Source organism: Crinia signifera, chromosome 6 (genome assembly GCF_055691185.1).
Source record: "Crinia signifera chromosome 6, ASM5569118v1, whole genome shotgun sequence".
NCBI lineage: Eukaryota > Metazoa > Chordata > Amphibia > Anura > Myobatrachidae > Crinia > Crinia signifera.
Genome location: NC_139222.1, coordinates 281,045,452 through 281,068,651, shown reverse-complemented (window position 1 = coordinate 281,068,651; position 23,200 = coordinate 281,045,452). Strand labels below are relative to the sequence as shown.

Sequence of the window (23,200 nt, the reverse complement as noted above, 5' to 3'; positions counted from 1 at the left end):
ATACCATGACAGTGAACTCCCCCCAGCATCTCCAGGGTTAATCATTCCTCCCTTACCCTATTGCACCCGGAATAACCCATTCCGTCTTTAGATAGACAGAAGTTGTCACCGCATTTTGCGGTGGGCCGTGTATTGCTGTCACCTGCTACTTCCGTGTGTTTCCCGTGCTGGGGGCCAGACCTTGGCTGTTGTTTTATTGTCCTTATCATTCTCCTCTTAGTCATTTCTAAACCTTTGCAATAGACTTGAAACATTTAATGTGTGAAATGGAAGTAGAAGAGGGGGGGTAGGATGCTAATTCTGGCGGCCGGGACCATTATCAGAAGGTCAGGCCACACCGTTTGAAGAGTAAAGGTCAGGTCGGAGTTTGCTAACTAACAATATCTAATTGTTTCTGGTTCCTCTCTCCTGGCAATTGAATAGGAAAGGATCACAGCTGTCAGTTTATATGTGATAATTAATTCAGTACATCGGCCGCTGTAATGTGTTGTATAGGGACCCCTAAATGTTTCCTCTGCCTACTACATTATTTTACTAGAAGTTTTATATATATAATATATCATAGGTGTAAAGACTGTTATTGTGGATACTGTATTCAATGCATTGCTCTTTTGTAGGCCTGGCCTCATCTTTCTATCTATCTATCTATCTATCGCATATATATAGGTTGCGTTCTGTATTACAGTGCACACCTGTGATGTAACCTAGGTGCCACATTGCACATTATACGTTAGAACACAGAAATAATTTATGGAATACGCCAAAATGAAGATGCTTCCTGCTGCCGCCATTGCAAAAGAACCCCAAACGATAAAATCCCCCCGGACATATTACTGTTGCTGTGTCGGCATGGTCCGCATTCCTACATATCCTCGTCGCCGACGGCCAGCCGTTGCAAATCCACATGCATCATTGAAGAGCTGTACCCAGTTGGCGAATGTCAGGAGGTTGCAGTCACCTCACAGATGAACTTTACTGACCCAAAAATGGAACCGGTTACGCTTGAAATGAATGTGAGGGCAGTGAGTTATGGAAGTCGGTATACAGTGATGTGATGGGGTACGGGGTGTAAAGACACAATGTGCACCACCTTACACTCATGTTTGTATTCGTTATCGTCCGTGGGTGCACCATTAATACGACATTGTTCCGCCAGCGAGGTGTGGGTTAATATGTTTATTTGCAATGCTGTGATTGTCAGCCATTAGGCACCATTGTGTAGTAAGAGACTTGTGTAAAGTATACCCCAGTTGTGGTTGTGTAGTGCGATAGATACTGGATCCTGCATTCCTCCACAGCTGGGAATGTAGGAGAATCACCTCAGGGATGGCTGAGTGAGGTGGATTTCTAAGGCCGCAACATGAATTGCAACAGGAGTGTAATGAGGCCTGCAGCAGTAGTAGCGGAGCAACGCTCATAACAAAGCGCGATATCTGATTTTATTTTATGCTATTTCAAACGATAACAATACAAATGCAGTCCATGCCCCCTCATTATATCTTTCCTTTAATCAGTGTAAGTACACAGTATTGTTAATTAAGGAGATCGCTCATGTATCCTGTGACTGGTTACAAACCAATAATGGAGGTTTATGTTATATGATGGTACATTACAAAGAGATACAATATTCCTGGTACATTATGTGGCCTGTATACAGGGATACAGTATTCCTGGTACATTATATGGCCTGTATACAGGGATACAGTATTCCTGGTACATTATATGGCCTGTATACAGGGATACAGTATTCCTGGTACATTATGTGGCCTGTATACAGGGATATAGTATTACTGGTACATTGTGTGGCCTGTATGCAGGGATACAGTGTTCCTGGTACATTATGTGGCCTGTGTGCAGGGATACAGTATTCCTGGTACATTATGTGGCCTGTATACAGGGATACAGTATTCCTGGTACATTGTGTGGCCTGTATGCAGGGATACAGTATTCCTGGTACATTATGTGGCCTGTATGCAGGGATACGGTATTCCTGGTACATTATATGGCCTGTATACAGGGATACAGTATTCCCGGTACATTATGTGGCCTGTATACAGGGATACAGTATTCCTGGTACATTATGTGGCTTGTATGCAGGGATACAGTATTCCTGGTACATTATGTGGCCTGTATACAGGGATACAGTATTCCTGGTACATTATGTGGCCTGTATACAGGGATACAGTATTCCTGGTACATTATGTGGCCTGTATACAGGGATACAGTATTCCTGGTACATTGTGTGGCCTGTATACAGGGATACAGTATTCCTGGTACATTATGTGGCCTGTGTGCAGGGATACAATATTCCTGGTACATTATGTGGCCTGTATGCAGGGATACAATATTCCTGGCACATTATATGGCCTGTACACAGGGATACAGTATTCCTGGTACATTATGTGGCCTGTATACAGGGATACAATATTCCTGGTACATTATGTGGCCTGTGTGCAGGGATACAGTATTCCTGGTACATTATGTGGCCTGTGTGCAGGGATACAGTATTCCTGGTACATTGTGTGGCCTGTATGCAGGGATACAGTGTTCCTGGTACATTATGTGGCCTGTATGCAGGGATACAGTGTTCCTGGTACATTATGTGGCCTGTATGCAGGGATACAATATTCCTGGTACATTATGTGGCCTGTATACAGGGATACAGTATTCCTGGTACATTATATGACCTGTATACAGTATTCCTGACACATTATATGGCCTGTATACATGGATACAGTATTCCTGGTACATTATATGGCCTGTATACAGGGATACGGTATTCCTGGTACATTATGTGGCCTGTATACAGGGATACAGTGTTCCTGGTACATTATGTGGCCTGTATGCAGGGATACAGTATTCCTGACACATTATGTGGCCTGTATACAGGGATACAGTATTCCTGGTACATTATGTGGCCTGTATACAGGGATACAGTATTCCTGACACATTATATGGCCTGTATACAGGGATACAGTATTCCTGGTACATTATATGGCCTGTATACAGGGATACACTATTCCTGGTACATTATATGGCCTGTATACATGAATACAGTATTCCTGGCACATTCTGTGGCCTGTATACAGGGATACAGTATTCCTGGCACATTGTGTGGCCTCTATACAGGGATACACTATTCCTGGTACATTATATGGCTTGTATACAGGGATACAGTATTCCTGGTACATTATATGGCCTGTATACATGGATACAGTATTCCTGGCACATTATGTGGCCTGTATATAGGGATACAGTATTCCTGGTACATTATATGGCCTGTATACAGTATTCCTGGTCAGTGGCGTAGCTAAGTTTCGGGTGCCCGCCCCCCCCCCCCAGCCACCCGCCGCCCATGCAATCCCCCGCAGCCTTACCTATCGCGCTGGTCCCAGCGGCTCCGTTCTTCTGCTGAGGACCACCACAAAATGGCCGCCCCCATACAGCAGACAGTTTTAGAGAACTGTGTGCTATATGGGGGCGGCCATTTTGTGGTGGTCCTCAGCAGAAGAACGGAGCCGCCGGGACCAGCGAGATAGGTAAGTCTGCGGGGGATTGGGGGGGTGTAACTATATCACCGCAGCCCCCGGCGCCCCCACATGCACAGCGCCCCCCCCCGCGGTGGCGGGGGCTGCGGTGCTATAGTTACGCCGCTGTTTCTGGTAGTACATCATGTGGCCTGTATACAGGGAAACAGTATTCCTGGTACATTATGTGGCCTGTATGCAGGGATACAGTATTCCTGGTACATTATGTGGCCTGTATACAGGGATACAATATTCCTGGTACATTATATGGCTTGTATGCAGGGATACAGTATTCCTGGTACATTATATGGCTTGTATACAGGGATACAGTATTCCTGGTACATTATGTGGCCTGTATACAGGGATACAGTATTCCTGGTAGTACAATATGTGGCCTGTATACAGGGATACAGTGTTCCTGGTAGTACACTATGTGGCCTGTATACAGGGATACAGTGTTCCTGGTACATTGTGTGGCCTGTATACAGGGATACAGTATTCCTGGTAGTACATTATGTGGCCTGTATGCAGGGATACAGTATTCCTGGTAGTACATTATGTGGCCTGTATGCAGGGATACAGTATTCCTGGCACATTCTGTGGCCTGTATACAGGGATACAGTATTTCTGGTACATTATGTGGCCTGTATACAGGGATACAGTATTCCTGACACATTATATGGCCTGTATACAGGGATATAGTATTCCTGGTACATTATGTGGCCTGTATGCAGGGATACAGTATTCCTGGTACATTATGTGGCCTGTATGCAGGGATACAGTGTTCCTGGTACATTATATGGCCTGTATACATGGATACAGTATTCCTGGCACATTGTGGCCTGTATACAGAGATACAGTATTCCTGGTACATTATGTGGCCTGTATACAGGGATACAGTATTCCTGGTACATTATATGGCCTGTATACATGGATACAGTATTCCTGACACATTATATGGCCTGTATACAGGGATATAGTATTCCTGGTAGTACATTATGTGGCCTGTATACAGGGATACAGTATTCCTGACACATTATATGGCCTGTATACAGGGATATAGTATTCCTGGTACATTATGTGGCCTGTATGCAGGGATACAGTATTCCTGGTACATTATGTGGCCTGTATGCAGGGATACAGTGTTCCTGGTACATTATATGGCCTGTATACATGGATACAGTATTCCTGGCACATTGTGGCCTGTATACAGGGATATAGTATTCCTGGTACATTATATGGCCTGTATACATGGATACAGTATTCCTGGCACATTGTGGCCTGTATACAGAGATACAGTATTCCTGGTACATTATGTGGCCTGTATACAGGGATACAGTATTCCTGGTACATTATATGGCCTGTATACATGGATACAGTATTCCTGACACATTATATGGCCTGTATACAGGGATATAGTATTCCTGGTAGTACATCATGTGGCCTGTATGCAGGGATACAGTGTTCCTGGTACATTATATGGCCTGTATACATGGATACAGTATTCCTGACACATTATATGGCCTGTATACAGGGATATAGTATTCCTGGTAGTACATTATGTGGCTTGTATACAGGGATACAGTATTCCTGGTACATTATATGACCTGTATACAGGGATACAGTATTCCTGGTACATTGTGTGGCCTGTACACAGGGATACAATATTCCTGGTACATTATGTGGCTTGAATGCAGGGACACAGTTTTCCTGACAGGTTACGGGCCAGATGCACTAAGCATCAAAGTGATACAATGGAGAGTGATAAACAGCCAACCAATCAGCTTCTTCCTGCCATGTAACAGGCTGTGTTTATAAAATTTCAGACAGGAGCTGATTGGTTGGCTGTTTATTACTTTCCATGTTTTCACTTTTGAAGCTTAGTGCATCTGGCCTTATATATAATATTTATAGAGCTTGATATACACGAAAAGTTACATGTAATATATAATTGGTGGATGTTATTCCTGACATTTTCTAGGTAGTATGTAGCAGGCAGAGATAGTCCTGACATGTCATATTTCATATATAGTTGGCAAATGGTTTTCCTGACAGATATTATAGTTATAGATAGATGGTGGTATTCAGTTTATATATACTAGGGATATTTATGTCAGATCGTGTGTAATATATAGTGTGGCCGTGGTATTACTGACAGGTCATGTGTAATATATACAGTAGTGTGGCCGTGGTATTCCTGACAGGACATGTGTAATATAAAGTGTGGCAGTGGTATTACTGACAGGACATGTGTAATATATAGCGTGGCTGTGGTATTACAGACAGGACATGTGTAATATATAGTGTGGCAGTGGTATTCCTGACAGGTCATGTGTAATATATAGTGTGGCAGTGGTATTACTGACAGGACATGTGTAATATATAGTGTGGCAGTGGTATTCCTGACAGGTCATGTGTAATATATAGTGTGGCAGTGTTATTCCTGACAGGTCATGTGTAATATATAATGTGGTATATAATGTGGCCGTGGTATTCCTGACACGACATGTGTAATATATAGTGTGGCAGTGGTATTCCTGACACGACATGTGTAATATATAGTGTGGCAGTGTTATTACTGGCAGGACATATGTAATATTTAGTGTGGCAGTTGTATTCCTGACAGGTCATGTGTAATATATAGTGTGGCAGTGTTATTACTGACAGGACATGTGTAATATATAGTGTGGCTGTGGTATTACTGACACGACATGTGTAATATATAGTGTGGCTGTGGTATTACAGACAGGTCACGTGTAATATATATTGTGGCCGTGGTATTCCTGACACGACATGTGTAATATATAGTGTGGCTGTGGTATTACAGACAGGTCATGTGTAATATATAGTGTGACATAGGTATTCCTGACAGGTTATGTGTAATATATAGTGTGGCAGTGGTATTACTGACACGACATGTGTAATATATAGTGTGGCTGTGGTATTACTGACAGGTCACGTGTAATATATAGTGTGGCAGTGTTATTACTGACAGGTCACGTGTAATATATAGTGTGGCCGTGGTATTCCTGACACGACATGTGTAATATATAGTGTGGCCGTGGTATTCCTGACAGGTCATGTGTAATATATAGTGTGGCAGTGGTATTACTGACAGGTCATGTGTAATATATAGTGTGACATAGGTATTCCTGACAGGACATGTGTAATATATAGTGTGGCAGTGGTATTACTGACACGACATGTGTAATATATAGTGTGGCTGTGGTATTACTGACAGGTCACGTGTAATATATAGTGTGGCAGTGTTATTACTGACAGGTCACGTGTAATATATAGTGTGGCCGTGGTATTCCTGACACGACATGTGTAATATATAGTGTGGCCGTGGTATTCCTGACAGGTCATGTGTAATATATAGTGTGGCAGTGGTATTACTGACAGGTCATGTGTAATATATAATGTGGCCGTGGTATTCCTGACACGACATGTGTAATATATAGTGTGGCAGTGGTATTCCTGACAGGTCATGTGTAATATATAATGTGGCCGTGGTATTACTGACAGGACATATGTAATATATAGTGTGGCAGTGGTATTCCTGACAGGTCATGTGTAATATATAGTGTGGCAGTGTTATTACTGACAGGACATGTGTAATATATAGTGTGGCAGTGTTATTACTGACAGGACATGTGTAATATATAGTGTGGCCGTGGTATTACTGACAGGTCATGTGTAATATATTATGTGGCAGTGGTATTCCTGACACGACATGTGTAATATATAGTGTGGCCGTGGTATTCCTGACAGGTCATGTGTAATATATAGTGTGGCAGTGTTCTTACTGACAGGACATGTGTAATATATAGTGTGGCAGTGGTATTCCTGACACGACATGTGTAATATATAGTGTGGCTGTGGTATTACTGAGAGGTCACGTGTAATATATAATGTGGCGGTGGTATTACTGACAGGACATGTGTAATATATAGTGTGGCCGTGGTATTGCTGACAGGTCACGTGTAATATATAATGTGGCGGTTGTATTCCTTACAGGTCATATATAATATTTAGGGGGGTATTCAATGTTAGGGGAACGGCTGTCGAGCAAGCTCGACAGCCGTGCCCCTGTCCCGTTCTCGGTCAACTCGCCCGGAGCTCGGCAGTCGTGATTCAATGTCCCGGGCGGCGAGAAGGGGGTGTGGCCGCGAGTCGAGGACGGATATAGACGAGCTCCGACCTGGAGCTCGCCTATTTCCAGCTTTTCTCGGCAGAACGAGCCCAACAGCTTGTGATGTCGGGCTCGTTCTGCGGTGAAACCCTGTTCAATGCTTTCGGGGAAGACAGCATTGAATAGGGCACCGCAGCTATCTCCCCCGTCGGGAGATGGCTGCCGGTGCACAACAACGATTGAATACCCCCCATAGTGTGACAGTGGTATTACTGACAGGTCATGTGAAATATATAGTGTGGCAGTGGTATTACTGACAGGTCACGTGTAATATAGAGGGCCAGATGTACTAAATTTGAAAAGTGATAAAAAGCAGCGTGATAAACAACCAGTCAATCAGCTCCTAACTGCCATGTCAAAGGCTGTGTTTGAAATATGACAGGTAGGAGCTGATTGGCTGGCTGCTTATCACTCTCCATTTTATCACTTTTCAGGCTTAGTACATCTCGCCCATAATGTGGCGGTTGTATTCCTTACAGGTCATATATAATATATAGTGTGGCAGTGGTATTACTGACAGGACATGTGTAATATATAATGTGGCAGTGGTATTCCTGACACGACATGTGTAATATATAATGTGGCAGTGGTATTACTGACAGGACATGTGTAATATATAATGTGGCAGTGGTATTCCTGACAGGACATGTGTAATATATAGTGTGGCAGTAGTATTACAGACAGGACATGTGTAATATATAGTGTGGCAGTGTTATTCCTGACAGGACATGTGTAATATATAGTGTGGCAGTGTTATTCCTGACAGTACATGTTCCTGACAGGACATGTGTAATATATAGTGTGGCAGTGGTATTACTGACACGACATGTGTAATATATAGTGTGGCAGTGGTATTCCTGACAGGACATGTGTAATATATAGTGAGGCAGTGGTATTACTGACAGGTCAGGTGTAATATATATGTGTGGCCGTGGTATTACTTATTGATAAACAACCAGTCAATCAGCTCCTAACTGCCATGTCAAAGGCTGTGTTTGAAATATGACAGGTAGGAGCTGATTGGCTGGCTGCTTATCACTCTCCATTTTATCACTTTTCAGGCTTAGTACATCTCGCCCATAATGTGGCGGTTGTATTCCTTACAGGTCATATATAATATATAGTGTGGCAGTGGTATTACTGACAGGACATGTGTAATATATAGTGTGGCAGTGGTATTACTGACAGGACATGTGTAATATATAATGTGGCCGTGGTATTACTGACAGGACATGTGTAATATATAATGTGGCCGTGGTATTACTGAGAGGACACGTGTAATATATAGTGTGACAGTGGTATTCCTGACAGGACATGTGTAATATATAGTGTGGCAGTGGTATTACTGACAGGACATGTGTAATATATAGTGTGGCTGTGGTATTACTGACAGGTCACGTGTAATATATAGTGTGGCTGTGGTATTACTGACAGGTCACGTGTAATATATAGTGTGGCAGTGTTATTACTGACAGGTCACGTGTAATATATAGTGTGGCAGTGGTATTACTGACAGGACATGTGTAATATATAGTGTGGCAGTGGTATTACTGACAGGACATATGTAATATAAAGTGTGGCCGTGGTATTCCTGACAGGTCACGTGTAATATATAGTGTGGCAGTGGTATTACTGACAGGACATTTGTAATATATAGTGTGGCAGTGGTATTACTGACAGGTCACGTGTAATATATAGTGTGGCAGTGGTATTACTGACAGGACATTTGTAATATATAGTGTGGCAGTGGTATTACAGACACGACATGTGTAATATATAATGTGGCCGTGGTATTACTGAGAGGACATGTGTAATATATAGTGTGGCAGTGGTATTACTGACAGGACATGTGTAATATATAATGTGGCAGTGGTATTACTGACAGGACATGTGTAATATATAGTGTGGCAGTGGTATTACTGACAGTACATGTGTAATATATAGTGTGGCAGTAGTATTACTGACAGGTCAGGTGTAATAAATAGTGTGGCAGTGGTATTACTGAGAGGACATGTGTAATATATAGTGTGGCAGTGGTATTACTGACAGGACATGTGTAATATATAGTGTGGCTGTGGTATTACTGACAGTACATGTGTAATATATAGTGTGGCAGTGGTATTACTGACAGTACATGTGTAATATATAGTGTGGCAGTAGTATTACTGACAGGTCAGGTGTAATATATAGTGTGGCAGTGTTATTACTGACAGGACATGTGTAATATATAGTGCGGCAGTGGTATTACTGAAAGTACATGTGTAATATATAGTGTGGCAGTGGTATTACAGACACGACATGTGTAATATATAGTGTGGCCGTGGTATTACAGACACGATATGTGTAATATATAGTGTGGCCGTGGTATTCCTGACGGGGTGCAGTTAAAATCCCGGCAGTCGGGATCCTGGCGTTCAGAATCCCGACGCCGGAATCCCGACCGCCGAATTCCCGACCGCCGAAATCCCAACACTTTCTCCCTCCGTGGGTGTCCACGACACCCCTGGAGGGAGAATAAATACACCAGGCCCGCTGCATGGCGAGTGCAGCGATCCACGCCCCCCCCCCCCCCCCCCCTTGTCGGGATTTCGAACGCCGGGATTTCATACTGAATCCCTGACAGGACATGTGTAATATATATTGTGGCTGTGGTATTACTGACAGGACATGTGTAATATATAATGTGGCTGTGGTATTCCTGACAGGTCATGTGTAATATATAGTGTAGCAGTGGTATTACTGACAGGACATGTGTAATATATAGTGTGGCAGTGGTATTACTGACAGGACATGTGTAATATATAGTGCGGCAGTGTTATTCCTGACAGGATACGGTATGTGTAATATACAGGGCGGGATGTACTAGAGGGAAAATGCGGTAAAACTGAGGTTTTACCGCATTTTCGTATGTACCATTAGAAGTCCACCCCGTCTCTGCCTGGCAGGGTATCGCCACCCTCTGGGTGGCGATACCCTATAGAGGCCTGTGGGCTTCGATCTCTGTCCGCGCAACCCCCCCCCCCCCTCCCGTCCTCTATCGATCTCCTCCTTTCCCAACACTGCAGGTGTCACAGCCAGGAGGACATCCGGCTGCAGGGGGGAGGAGGAGATTCAGGGGGACACTGACAGCCGCCGGGATGTGACGGAGACCCCCGCACAGCACATTACAGGTATCGCGGGGGTCACCGTCACCGCAACCCGATGCTAGCCGCATATGTTAGTACATATGTGGTAGCATCACGGCGGCTGGCGGGCGAAGGGCGGCGATGTATATTAATACATCCTGCCCATAGTGTGGCAGTGGTATTCCTGACAGGATATGTGTAATATATAGTGTGGCAGTGGTATTACTGACAGGACATATGTAATATATAGTGTGGCCGTGGTATTACTGACAGGACATGTGTAATATATAGTGTGGCAATGGTATTCCTGACAGGACATGTGTAATATATAATGTGGCAGTGGTATTCCTGACAGGATATATGTAATATATAGTGTGGCAGTGGTATTACTGACAGGACATGTGTAATATATAGTGTGACCGTAGTATTACTGGCAGGACATGTGTAATATATAGTGTGGCAGTGGTATTACTGACAGGACATGTGTAATATATAGTGTGGCAGTTAGGGATGCCAATCCCGGGGCATTTTTTCAATCCCGGGATTGAAAAATGCTCAATCCCGGGATCCCGGGATTGGCATCCTTAGTTTGCTGGCATGTGCCCTATACCCACCCCCACACCGGCCGACCCGCAGATTTACTTACATTGGCAGGCGGGCGGCCGGGAGTGGTGTGGGTTCTGAGGTGCACGGTGCCGTCGGGCTCGTGCACCTCCTCATATCATCACTGCAGCCGGGAGGAAGGCGCGGGTGAGCCGGCGTCAGTAAAGGGGCGGGCTGGCCGGCGCTGGAGAAGAGGTGGGGGCGGGCGGGCAGGAGGAGCGACACTGTGGGCGGTGTGTGTGGCCTGCACAGCGTGACCGTCACGCTGCGCAGGCCGCACGCAGGGGTCTGGAACAGTCGGGCAGCGTCTGAGCGAGTGTTCAGACGCTGCCCGGTATTAGACTGCGCATGCGCAGTCTAATACCGAAATCCCGGGATTGGATACTCCAATCCCGGGATTGAAATCCCGGACTTTTTAGGGCCAAATCCCGGGATCCCGCCGATCCCGATCCCGGGATTGGCCACCCTAGTGGCAGTGGTATTACTGACAGGATATGTGTAATATATAGTGTGGCCGTGGTATTACTGACAGGATATGTGTAATATATAGTGTGGCAATGGTATTTCTGACAGGACATGTGTAATATATAGTGTGGCAGTGGTATTACTGACAGGATATATGTAATATATAGTGTGGCAGTGGTATTACTGACAGGACATGTGTAATATATAGTGTGGCCGTAGTATTACTGGCAGGACATGTGTAATATATAGTGTGGCAGTGGTAATACTGACAGGACATGTGTAATATATAGTGTGGCAGTGGTATTACTGACAGGACATATGTAATATATAGTGTGGCCGTGGTATTACTGACAGGACATGTGTAATATATAGTGTGGCCGTGGTATTACTGACAGGATATGTGTAATATATAGTGTGGCAGTGGTATTCCTGACAGGACATGTGTAATATATAATGTGGCAGTGGTATTACTGACAGGACATGTGTAATATATAGTGTGGCAGTGGTATTACTGGCAGGACATGTGTAATATATAATGTGGCAGTGTTATTCCTGACAGGTCATGTGTAATATATAATGTGGCAGTGGTATTCCTGATAAGTCATGTATAATATACTGTATATGTAGTGTGTCAGTGGTATTACTGACAGGCCTGACAGGTAATGTGTAATATATAATGTGGCAGTGGTATTACTGACAGGACATGTGTAATATATAATGTGGCAGTGGTATTACTGACAGGACATGTGTAATATATAGTGTGGCAGTGGTATTACTGACAGGTCATGTGTAATATATAATGTGGCAGTGGTATTCCTGATAAGTCATGTATAATATACTGTATATGTAGTGTGTCAGTGGTATTACTGACAGGCCTGACAGGTAATGTGTAATATATAATGTGGCAGTGGTATTACTGACAGGACATGTGTAATATATAATGTGGCAGTGGTATTACTGACAGGACATGTGTAATATATAGTGTGGCAGTGGTATTACTGACAGGACATGTGTAATATATAGTGTGGCAGTGGTATTCCTGACAGGGTATATGCAGCACTATCTAGCTATCACCACATTCTGATGTGTGAAATATATGTGATGGCTAGTTTTCCCAGGGTCTTGGTGCCCTTTGTGTATCTGGCGCTGTGCGGCACCCGGAACTCTGCATAAGTTATTACACTCCTAAACCCGTCTCCAGGCTCCTACTAAATTAGCCAATGGGAGTGTGGGGGTTGGCTCGGTAGAAATATGATACCTTAAGGCTGCCATACTCTAGTGTGTTTTGGTCCAATTTAACCCAATTCAAATGGATTGGGCCGATAAATCAGAAAAAAAATTATATTTTGACATCCCGTCCTACCCTGTGCGCAGTCCTGTTATGTGCAGCATGGAGCTGGGTGGATGGATGAAGAGTGGTGGATGGGGGACTTAAAGAGGCGGGGAGTGGACGCTGGTGGGGGTAGCAGGACGCTGTTTACTCGAACAGCCAGGCAGGGGAGCTGTGCGGGTGCTGGGAGACGAGGTTAAATAATCCCATCCACATGAATGGGTGACTGCTGATTGGCTGAGATTCATTTGTATGGGTTATTTTTTCTTCTGCAGCTCATCTCCCGGCTCCCCTGCCTGGCTCTCCTAGAACACCGCTGCCCAGCTCCACCCGCCCATGTCCACTCACCGCCACTGTGAGTCCCCCGCCTGACACTCTTCATCCCCCCTACCGGCTCCCAGCTTCCCCTTGCCCGGTTCCCCTCCGTCATCCAGCTCGCCGGGAGTTGCATGTGATAGTCGCATGCCATTTATCATATGCAAAACTTGGCACATCAAGTTCCAAATTGTTTCAAAACTCTCCCGGGAAATAAGGTCCAAGTCGGACCTTCGGACAAGTCGGCCTAATGTATGGGAACCTTAAAGTTCAAACTTAATTTCTGTCCTGCTACATTGCTGCTGCGTGATGTATACGCAGGACGGCATGCTGCATGCATATGCTACGCAACCAGCGCCGCCATCTGAATTCGGCTGATCGAGGCGCAGGGCTGACATCACAGACCCTTCCTCAAAATCTTTGGGGATATCTGAGTTTTTCCTGACACACCCAGAAAACAGCTGAGTGACACCCACAAATGCCGGCTAGCGAGTAGATGTTGAATTCTGTTGCCGTTTGGGCATGCGCATGCAAGCCACGATTCATACGCATCTGCAGTCGTTCGGCAATTGGCCGTGATCAGCTCTTAATCTTAATTGTCCGGACATTTATCTCTCCTTATCACCCTTGCATTTATCTCTTGTTAAGGATTAATACATCTGCCCCACAGTCGGTAACATGGCAGTTAGGTGTTGATTTCCTGGCATATACATTAGGTGTTGCTGATGGGATATATAGTATATAAATACATGTTCGGGAAGAGGTATTCCTGACAGAATATATGTAATATATAATGCAGATGTGATAACCACAGGTGTATTTCGGTGTGCTGTCTTACCGGTGTTGCCGCTTGGATGGTACTGCTGCTTCTATGTCGACTCAGAGTGGTTCAAAAGAGATTAACACTTTATTTGCACAGTATTAGGCAACCTGCGCCTTCAAAGAACAGTAAAGGCCCCCATAGACTATGCGATTTTGGGACGATTTCATCCGATTTCGGCACTTTGGGACGTTAACCGGGTGGTATCGGCCCAAAATCGCAGTTGTGTGATATATGATCCGGTCCGATGCGCGGTCCCGTGCGCATCGGTTCAGGGAGGTCGGACGGTCAGCACATAAGATCATCCGACCTCCCTGTATGCTATGCATATGCCTGCCCACCTGTCAGGCATATGCATGCAGACTGACCGGGAGCACGGCGGGCAGCGGGTCTCTGAGCACTAGCGCGCACACACACTGACCTGGCCGGGCATGGGATCACAAATAGCAGCGTTGCCACTGCGGGACGGGACGTGCAGTGCAGTGGCGGCTATTCGATTTTTAAAATACCTGTCAAATGACCGGCCGTTCTCTGATTGGCTGAAAGTTCTCTCAGCCAATCAGAGAACGACCGGTCATTTGACGGCCGATTTTGTCCGATGCGCGCTCCCGTGGATCTTTAGCTGAATCTTCTGATCTTACGTGCTGCACAAAAGATCAGAAGATTTAACAAAAGATCCATAGGAACGCACATGGGATCTTTAGAAAAATCTTTGGTAAAGATGTGCGCTTGCCTGAAATCTTTTGTCCAGGACGGAAAAAAGATTTCAAGGCTAATTTATGCGCACATCTTACGATCGCAGATCTTTCTAGTGTGTGGGCACCTTAAGAGCATTGGAGCTATAGTTTGGTGACATTTGACCTCTGGATAAATTTTGAGCGATATTTAAAGTTGATTCTTATTTTATTTATCATGTTATATCTATTCACAAGTGAATTGTTTTAAAATGTGTCTTTTTATTAATTAAATATATTGATATATTAAGTGCGCTTTCTCTTTTTAGTTGAATTTTGGTTATGTTGGTTTAATTGTTGGGAACAGCACCGTAACCAATTAATGCTGTGGTACATTTAAAATTATATACTGTCTATTTAATTTAACTTAATTTTTATAATTTGCGTCTGATATACAATCGGTATAATTTGGCTAATTAAGGCATAGACCACAATAAACCTATAGGTATCCCTATTGCATAAATAATGGCAAACAGTCAAATGTTCAATGTTACTGCATAGACCACGGTAAACAGAAGTATTCCTATTGCTTAGATAACGGTAACAAATAATTCTTACGGCATACTGTAGGTAATGACAACAGTAGATATTATTGCGCAATAATTAATGTTTTTATAGTGAACTGGTTGTACCTGGATTATATCACTGTTAGGGCGGGATGTACTAAAGGGAAAATGCGGTAAAACCGGGGTTTTACCGCATTTTCCTATTTACCATCACCCATCAGCCAGTTTCCCTCTGGGTGGTGATACCCTATAGAAGCCTATGGGCTTCTATCGCCGTCCGCGTGCGCCTCCCGTCCTCCTTTGATCTCCTGCTCCCCCAGCAGGTGTCACAGCCGGGAGGACATCAGGCTGCAGGGGGGGGGGGGGGGGGGGATAGAGACGCAGGGGGACAATGCCAGCCGCCGGGATGTGACGGAGCCACTGAGCAAGTCTGGAGTTATTCAATACAGTCTATAACATGACAGTCTTTCTTGGTGTGGCTGGTTAGATTTGGGAGAGGGTCACTTAAAGATGAATTCTGTTTGCCCAGCTTTATAAAGTGTCCATTCACACAAACTTACATGAGATCCCAGTACAACCTGCTGTTCCAATAGCTCCCCACTGTTCTCTGCTCTCCTCATGCTCAGCAACTTCCTGTTTTCGTTCTCTGTCCTGCAACTTTATTTAACAATATCAAAAAGCACAGTTTGGCTGGGATAGTCCATTCCCTCCATCCTGGAGGGGTATTTACCTTTTAACAGAGTCCAGTCTCATTCAAATAGGCAATTTAATGTATGCATACATATATCACACAGACAAGGGTGTAACTACCATAGGTGTAATATACAGTGAGGGAGAGGTATTTCTGACAGGACATATGTAATATATAGTGAGGGAGAGGTATTCCTGACAGGACATATGTAATATATAGTGAGGGAGAGGTATTCCTGACAGGACATATGTAATATATAGTGAGGGAGAGGTATTCCTGACAGGACATATGTAATATATAGTGAGGGAGAGGTATTCCTGACAGGACATATGTAATATATAGTGAGGGAGAGGTATTCCTGACAGGACATATGTAATATATAGTGAGGGAGAGGTATTCCTGACAGGACATATGTAATATATAGTGTGGCCGTGGTATTCCTGACAGGACATATGTAATATACAGTGAGGGAGAGGTATTTCTGACAGGACATATGTAATACACAGTGGGGGAGAGGTATTCCTGACAGGACATATGTAATATACAGTGGGGGAGAGGTATTCCTGACAGGACATATGTAATATACAGTGGGGGAGAGGTATTTCTGACAGGACATATGTAATATACAGTGAGGGAGAGGTATTTCTGACAGGACATATGTAATACACAGTGGGGGAGAGGTATTCCTGACAGGACATATGTAATATACAGTGGGGGAGAGGTATTCCTGACAGGACATATGTAATACACAGTGGGGGAGAGGTATTCCTGACAGGACATATGTAATATACAGTGGGGGAGAGGTATTCCTGACAGGACATATGTAATATATAGTGATGGAGAGGTATTCCTGACAGGACATATGTAATATACAGTGGGGGAGAGGTATTCCTGACAGGACATATGTAATATACAGTGGGGGAGAGGTATTTCTGACAGGACATATGTAATATATAGTGGGGGAGAGGTATTCCTGACAGGACATATGTAATATACAGTGAGGGAGAGGTATTTCTGACAGGACATATGTAATACACAGTGGGGGAGAGGTATTCCTGACAGGACATATGGGTACTTATATGTTAAGGTGCCCATACACGGTCCTTCCGTTTTGTACTTTGAGATGCGCACTCCGCGGCATCTCATCGTACAGTACAAAAAGTACTGCACATACTTTTTGTACTTGTTTTTCATTGCATCGCATGCACAATGCATGTACAAGGCATGCGATGTGTGCTATATAAGTACAGAACGGATCCGATAAACGGACCTTGTATGGGGACCTTTAGTTGGGTGCCCAATTGGGTAACTTAGGAAAATCGCATCGCATGTGCCATTCTAAGGGGCATGCGATGCGATGAGATTTTCCTATGTAATTTATGCACTGCTCTCTTAGCCCCGGGGGAACGCATCGCATCGCACCTCCCGCAAAATCGCATCGCATGCAATTTTATAGGGTGTACGATGCCATGACATTAGGTATACAATAATAGCATTGTATGACATACAATGAGGTTTTAGGTACCCCCCCACTATCCACGCGACCCCGAAGCGTGGTGAGCGGCGGCAGAACGCGTCCTCCGACCTTTTCATACCCCCACTATCCACGTCGGCGTGGAGTTGAATTTCTATAGTGTGGCGAGCCACCGAGCGTAGTGAGCCCCGCGTGGGGATGCTGATTACTTTACTTGTATTCCACGTCACCTCGCGGGGCGCGCTGCGCTCGCCACGCTTCAGGCTCGGTGGCTCGCTGCGCTCGCCACAATATGTAAAATCAACTCCACGCCGATGTGGATAGTGGGGGTATGAAAAGGTCGGCGGACGCGTTCCGCTGCGTTTGCCATGCTTCGGGGTGGCGTGGATAGTGGACAGGATGCGTAAAACCTCATTGTATGTCATACAAAGCTATTATTGTATACCTAATGTCATGGCATCGTACACCCTATAAAATCGCATGCGATTGCATTCGATTTTGTGGGAGGTGCGATGCAACCCCCTGGGCTAAGAGAACAGTGAATAAATGACATAGGAAAATCGCATCGCATGGCTCTTAAAATGGCCCATGCGATGCGATGCGATGTGATTTTCCTACGCAGAATAGCCCACTATGCAAATAGTTTAGTGGTGATATATAGGGCGAGATGTATCAAGCTTCAAAAAGTGATAAAGAGGAGAGTGATAAACAACCAGCCAATCAGCTCTTACCTGTGATTTTTCAAAACCAGCCTGCAACATGACAGGTAGGAGCTGATTGGCTGGCTGTTTATCACTTTCCATTTATCACTTTCTGAAGCTTGATACATCTGGCCCAGAGTGAGAGAGAGGTATCCCTGACAGGTTATATGTAATACAGGTTGAGTATCCCTTATCCAAAATGCTCGGGACCAGGAGAATTTTGGTTAACGGATTATTCCGTATTTCGGAATATTTTAATATTTCAATTATGTATTTTGAAGTATCTTGCATTTATGTTGTATAAACACATGAAATGCACACAAATATGTTTTATTTGTTCAAAAAACAAGGTTTTAAAATATGAAACAAAATGTCTCAGGCACTGAATTTGAATGCTAAGCAATCATTTCCTTGCACATATGTAGTGCCAGTTATATATAATTTCCTCAGTAGTGCCAGTTAAAGATGTCCCCAGTAGTGCCAGTTATATATCATTTCCTCAGTAGTGCCGTTACATACTATGTCCTCAGTCAGTAGGGCTGCTACAAATGTCCCCAGTAAGTTTTTAGCAACAAAAAAAAAACAACTTTCTGGAATATGTGGTTTTGGGAATACCTCAGATAATGAATATTCAGAAACGGGATACTCAACCTGTATATAGTGAGGGAGAGGTTTTTCTGACAGGACATATGTAATATATAGTGAAGGAGGAGTGTTTCTGACAGAATATATGTAAAATATAGTGAGGGAGATATTACATAACATGTACACAGGGGTGGGGGCAAACCACTGCCAGTGGGTGGAGCAAAGTTCCATTGCTCTGCATTGGGGGGGGGGGGGGGATTTGAAGATCTATGGGACCCCTGATAATTGTTGGCCACGCCTGCATTTGGTTTTGTCCTCTTTTTGTATGTTTCTTTTTACTTTTTATTACATCACTGTATGTACAAAGGTCTAAGTTTGTAACTTACAGCTCTTTTACTAAATGATCTCATCCCCTCAAACTGATTGGAGAGTTTCCACACATTTTTAAGCTGCCATATTTTACCCACAATGCATTGGATTCCCTGAACCGTATGTTGTATGTGGGTTGTGCAAGAAAGCACACGATGACCTTTATAAATGACCCTGATTGATTTTATGTTGTGTTCAATCTAGCACCCTGCATCATTCAAAACCCATGCAGTTCCACTTTCCTGCCTGGGGTTTTGCTCTCTGCTGTGGTGCTGCTTGCACAGTGTGGTCTGTATTTCAGCACTGATATGCAGATCAGACCTGTGCTTCCTGTACCCCTCTGCTAGCATACGTCCAGGAGTTTTGGCTACAGACCTGCTGATAGATTGTGTGGTACTTCGCTCCTTGGCTTTTACCATCAGTTGGAATAATCTCGGGCCTAGTTATCAGGCCCACAGCACCGTGTAATAATAATAAGGACAGTAGATGCTGCCTTTACCTAGGGCTACTGTGCCGGTGTCCAAAGCCCTCAGCCAGGACCCTAATTACGCCTGGGAATCGGACTTCCAAGCATTCTTCCGTCGTTCATGAATAATATGCTGCATTTTAATGATGATATATGTGTCTGCTAGCAAGTTGGCTGTTGTTGCACATCATGAATAAGAAAGTAGGGACCCAGCACACACACTCTGGGGTCTGTGCTGTGCTGAATAAGCCCCCCAGTTTGCATCCCAACCCCTGGAAAGAAAGCCTGGAAAGTCTTACAAACGAATCATCCATTTAAATAGACAGACGACTTCATTTTGATTGTGGAACAGAACAAGGGGACCGTGATCTAGAAGCATTCAGCTCTTGTCGAGTCAGGCCTCCATCCCCCTGGTATTATTGCAAGCTGCTTAGGCAAATGAGGCAATATCTGGGATGTAATCCGTTCATCCATTTTGTACAAGTGCCTCTTTATCTGCCCCGCCACCTAATCTGGTTAAATGTTCTGCCTCATACGACTCGAGTTCAATTTCACCTTGGGGAATATGGATTTGTCCCCGGGATGTTGGGAAATGGCACAACGACCCCTGATGAAGCGCTGGGTCCGGCATTAGGATGGAGGCCTCTGTGTTTATGCCGAGGTTTCCTGCAATAGACGGACTTGTTATCGCTCTGCTCGCAGCACTCTCGAGTATTTAGTTTCTGATAAAAGTCTTTTTACAGTTGAATAGTGGGCAAGACGAGATCCCGTCGGTGTCACGTAATACTTACAAGGCAGGTCCTCAGATCCTGTGTGTATAAAGGGGCCGCCGACTTCAGGAGCGCGGTGCAGTGTGCGTTAACAAATCCAGGGGTTGTGCGGGGCTGGCCCCGGATGCTATTAAAGGCAGAGTACCCTGCTGCGCTGACTATCATCACAAAGGGGGTGGCTGGGCTCGTGTCTCAGTGTGGTGTTCCTTTGTGCCATCACAGCGGAGAGTTACAGCGAGAGGGAAGGAGGCACTGACGTGGATGCCAAGCTCTCTGGGTGTAGAGTATTGTCCTATATACATACTAGTGATATATTAGCCGTACAGGAATTGTTCTTATATTTGGTATTTTTATAGTGGCACGTAAAGCGGTGCAGACACTCCCACTTATGTCGCCATGCAGTAGAATGTGGCTGTCTGTGCAGAACATCACTAGGCCTTTTGCAGCTGTATCCATATGGTGATAAATGTATATACTTTATATTTGGGTCTGTCTCCCCTTTCGGTCATAATTGGTTTATCCTGCCCTAACTATACCCCCAGTGATAATCTCATACTTGCCTACTTTGGATTTCACCTCTCCGGGAGAAGAGAAGAAGAGGCAACACGTCAGGGGGGCGGGAGCAAGGCTGACATTACATGGCCCTGCCCCCCATGCTGGAAAACGCTGTGATTCGCGAGCAGTGGAGAGGGGCGGGGCTTAAATGACGCAAAATGCTGTGATCGCATCATTTAAGCGGGGGCAATCACCAGAAAGCGGGAGACTTGCCCACCTTCCCGGGGGCCCAGGAGAAGGACCCGATTTTCGTGAGGCTCCCGGCCATTCCGGGAGGGTAGGCAAGCCTGGATAATCTATTACAGACCCTATTTTGGTTGTCCCTTCCAAGCCAGGATCATTGCACATGACTACATGAGCCACACCAGTGTTCTAGTGTTCTTTTTTATGAGCCGCTGGGCGGTATTTCATACCCTACCATCCACTAGGGTGTGGAGGAAGAGTATAATAGGGTGCTGGGCGCAGCGAGGCACCATGCCTGAAGCTAATGCTGACCTAATGCTTGTATCGACCTTCCGACCCTGTTGACTATGTCGACCATTAGTGGTCGACCTAGTGTGTTGCCCTTCATAGTGTCCATCCTATGACCCATACCTGTTCTAGGAGGCAGCAAATAGAATGTGTGATAGAGACAAAAACAATGGTTCTCATATGCATACCAACTTTAGTTATGATTATTGTTATTATTTCATTGGTTTATCTATGTATCAGATGAATTTGATTGGATAACACAAAATAGACTCAGTGCAAATACAGATGGAGCCTTCCTCAACTAGCCATCTCTGGGTAGCCATGATGAGCCATGGCTCCCCAAGGCCTTTTGTTCTCAGCTGCAATACAATACATAGAACAATACAGTAGGGGGTTAGCATAGGATTACGTCCGACAGCTCTGGCTCACTTAATCCTATTAAAGGGCTAGATGAGGATGGCTCTTTCTGTATAAGAAAAATGAGCCTGCGATTATATTCTGTTTTGTGTGTGTGTATATATATATATATACATGTACTGTACATATAGTGGAACGTATTTCAGAGTAAATGACCAGTGAGCAGAATTGTGTTACCTTTGTGTGACTTTATTATCTTTTGTGTTTCCACAGTCTAATAAAGTGCCAGTAGTGCAGCACCCACACCATGTCCACCCACTCACGCCGCTTATCACCTACAGCAACGACCACTTTACACCAGGGAACCCCCCTCCACACTTACAGGGAGACGTGGACCCCAAAACAGGTACCGTCTTTCATTCATTTATGTATCCTTCACCCTCTTGATATATTGTGAGATTCTGTGGAGTAAATTTACTAAGATGAGAGTCCTGATGAATTTGGATGTTGCCCGTAGCAACCAATTTTACTTTCTATTTATTTAGCAACACATTGCTATTGGCAACATCACTTTTCCAGTAGAACTCTTCGTAAATAAACCTCACTGACTCCATTACTTGTCATGTAAAACTTTTTGAAATGTTGACCATTGTTTTACTGATTTGATACTTGTTAAGGGCAGGACAATACTATTTGCCGTCTTTCTCCCGAATACCATTATCTGATATTGCTGATATACAGGTAAGCTTGCCAGGTCCTTCCGGGTATACGACCTGGGAGTCCTACCCATCAGCCTCCGCCGTGTCAGTGGTCGGAGAGGAATACCTTGGATCCCTCTCCAGGGATTTTTTTGTGAAGAGAAGCCCTTAGTAGACCATCTATCAGTGATGTCCAATATAGACCATTTGTAGTTTATAGTCAAAGATTTATTCTTATTGAAAGCACAAAACAACGCGTAAGTGATCTTTTATTTAGCTTCCCCTGTTTTTGTCACACAGCAAGCCCCGCCCCCATCATCATTTTGCATTCCCGTAATGCCAGACAGAAGAGTAGAGGCCTCTGGGAGTTTATCTGTTAGTGTAGCTTTGTCGTTCTCTTATCTGTGGTCCTTTCCTTACTGTCATCCTGTTATGTCCTGTGA

The 23,200-nt window shown here is 44.5% G+C and overlaps 1 protein-coding gene across 35 annotated transcripts in view; it reads left to right on the top strand.

Annotated features, from left to right (window-relative positions):
• The window catches only part of TCF7L2 (transcription factor 7 like 2), a 177,192-nt gene that overhangs the window by 127,823 nt on the left and 26,169 nt on the right, over positions 1–23,200 (top strand). For all 35 annotated transcript variants that reach the window (XM_083149778.1, XM_083149780.1, XM_083149782.1 and 32 more), the window contains one exon: positions 22,333–22,465. In XM_083149778.1, the coding sequence (XP_083005904.1) occupies positions 22,333–22,465 (133 nt within the window). The remainder of the gene's footprint in view (positions 1–22,332; positions 22,466–23,200) is intronic.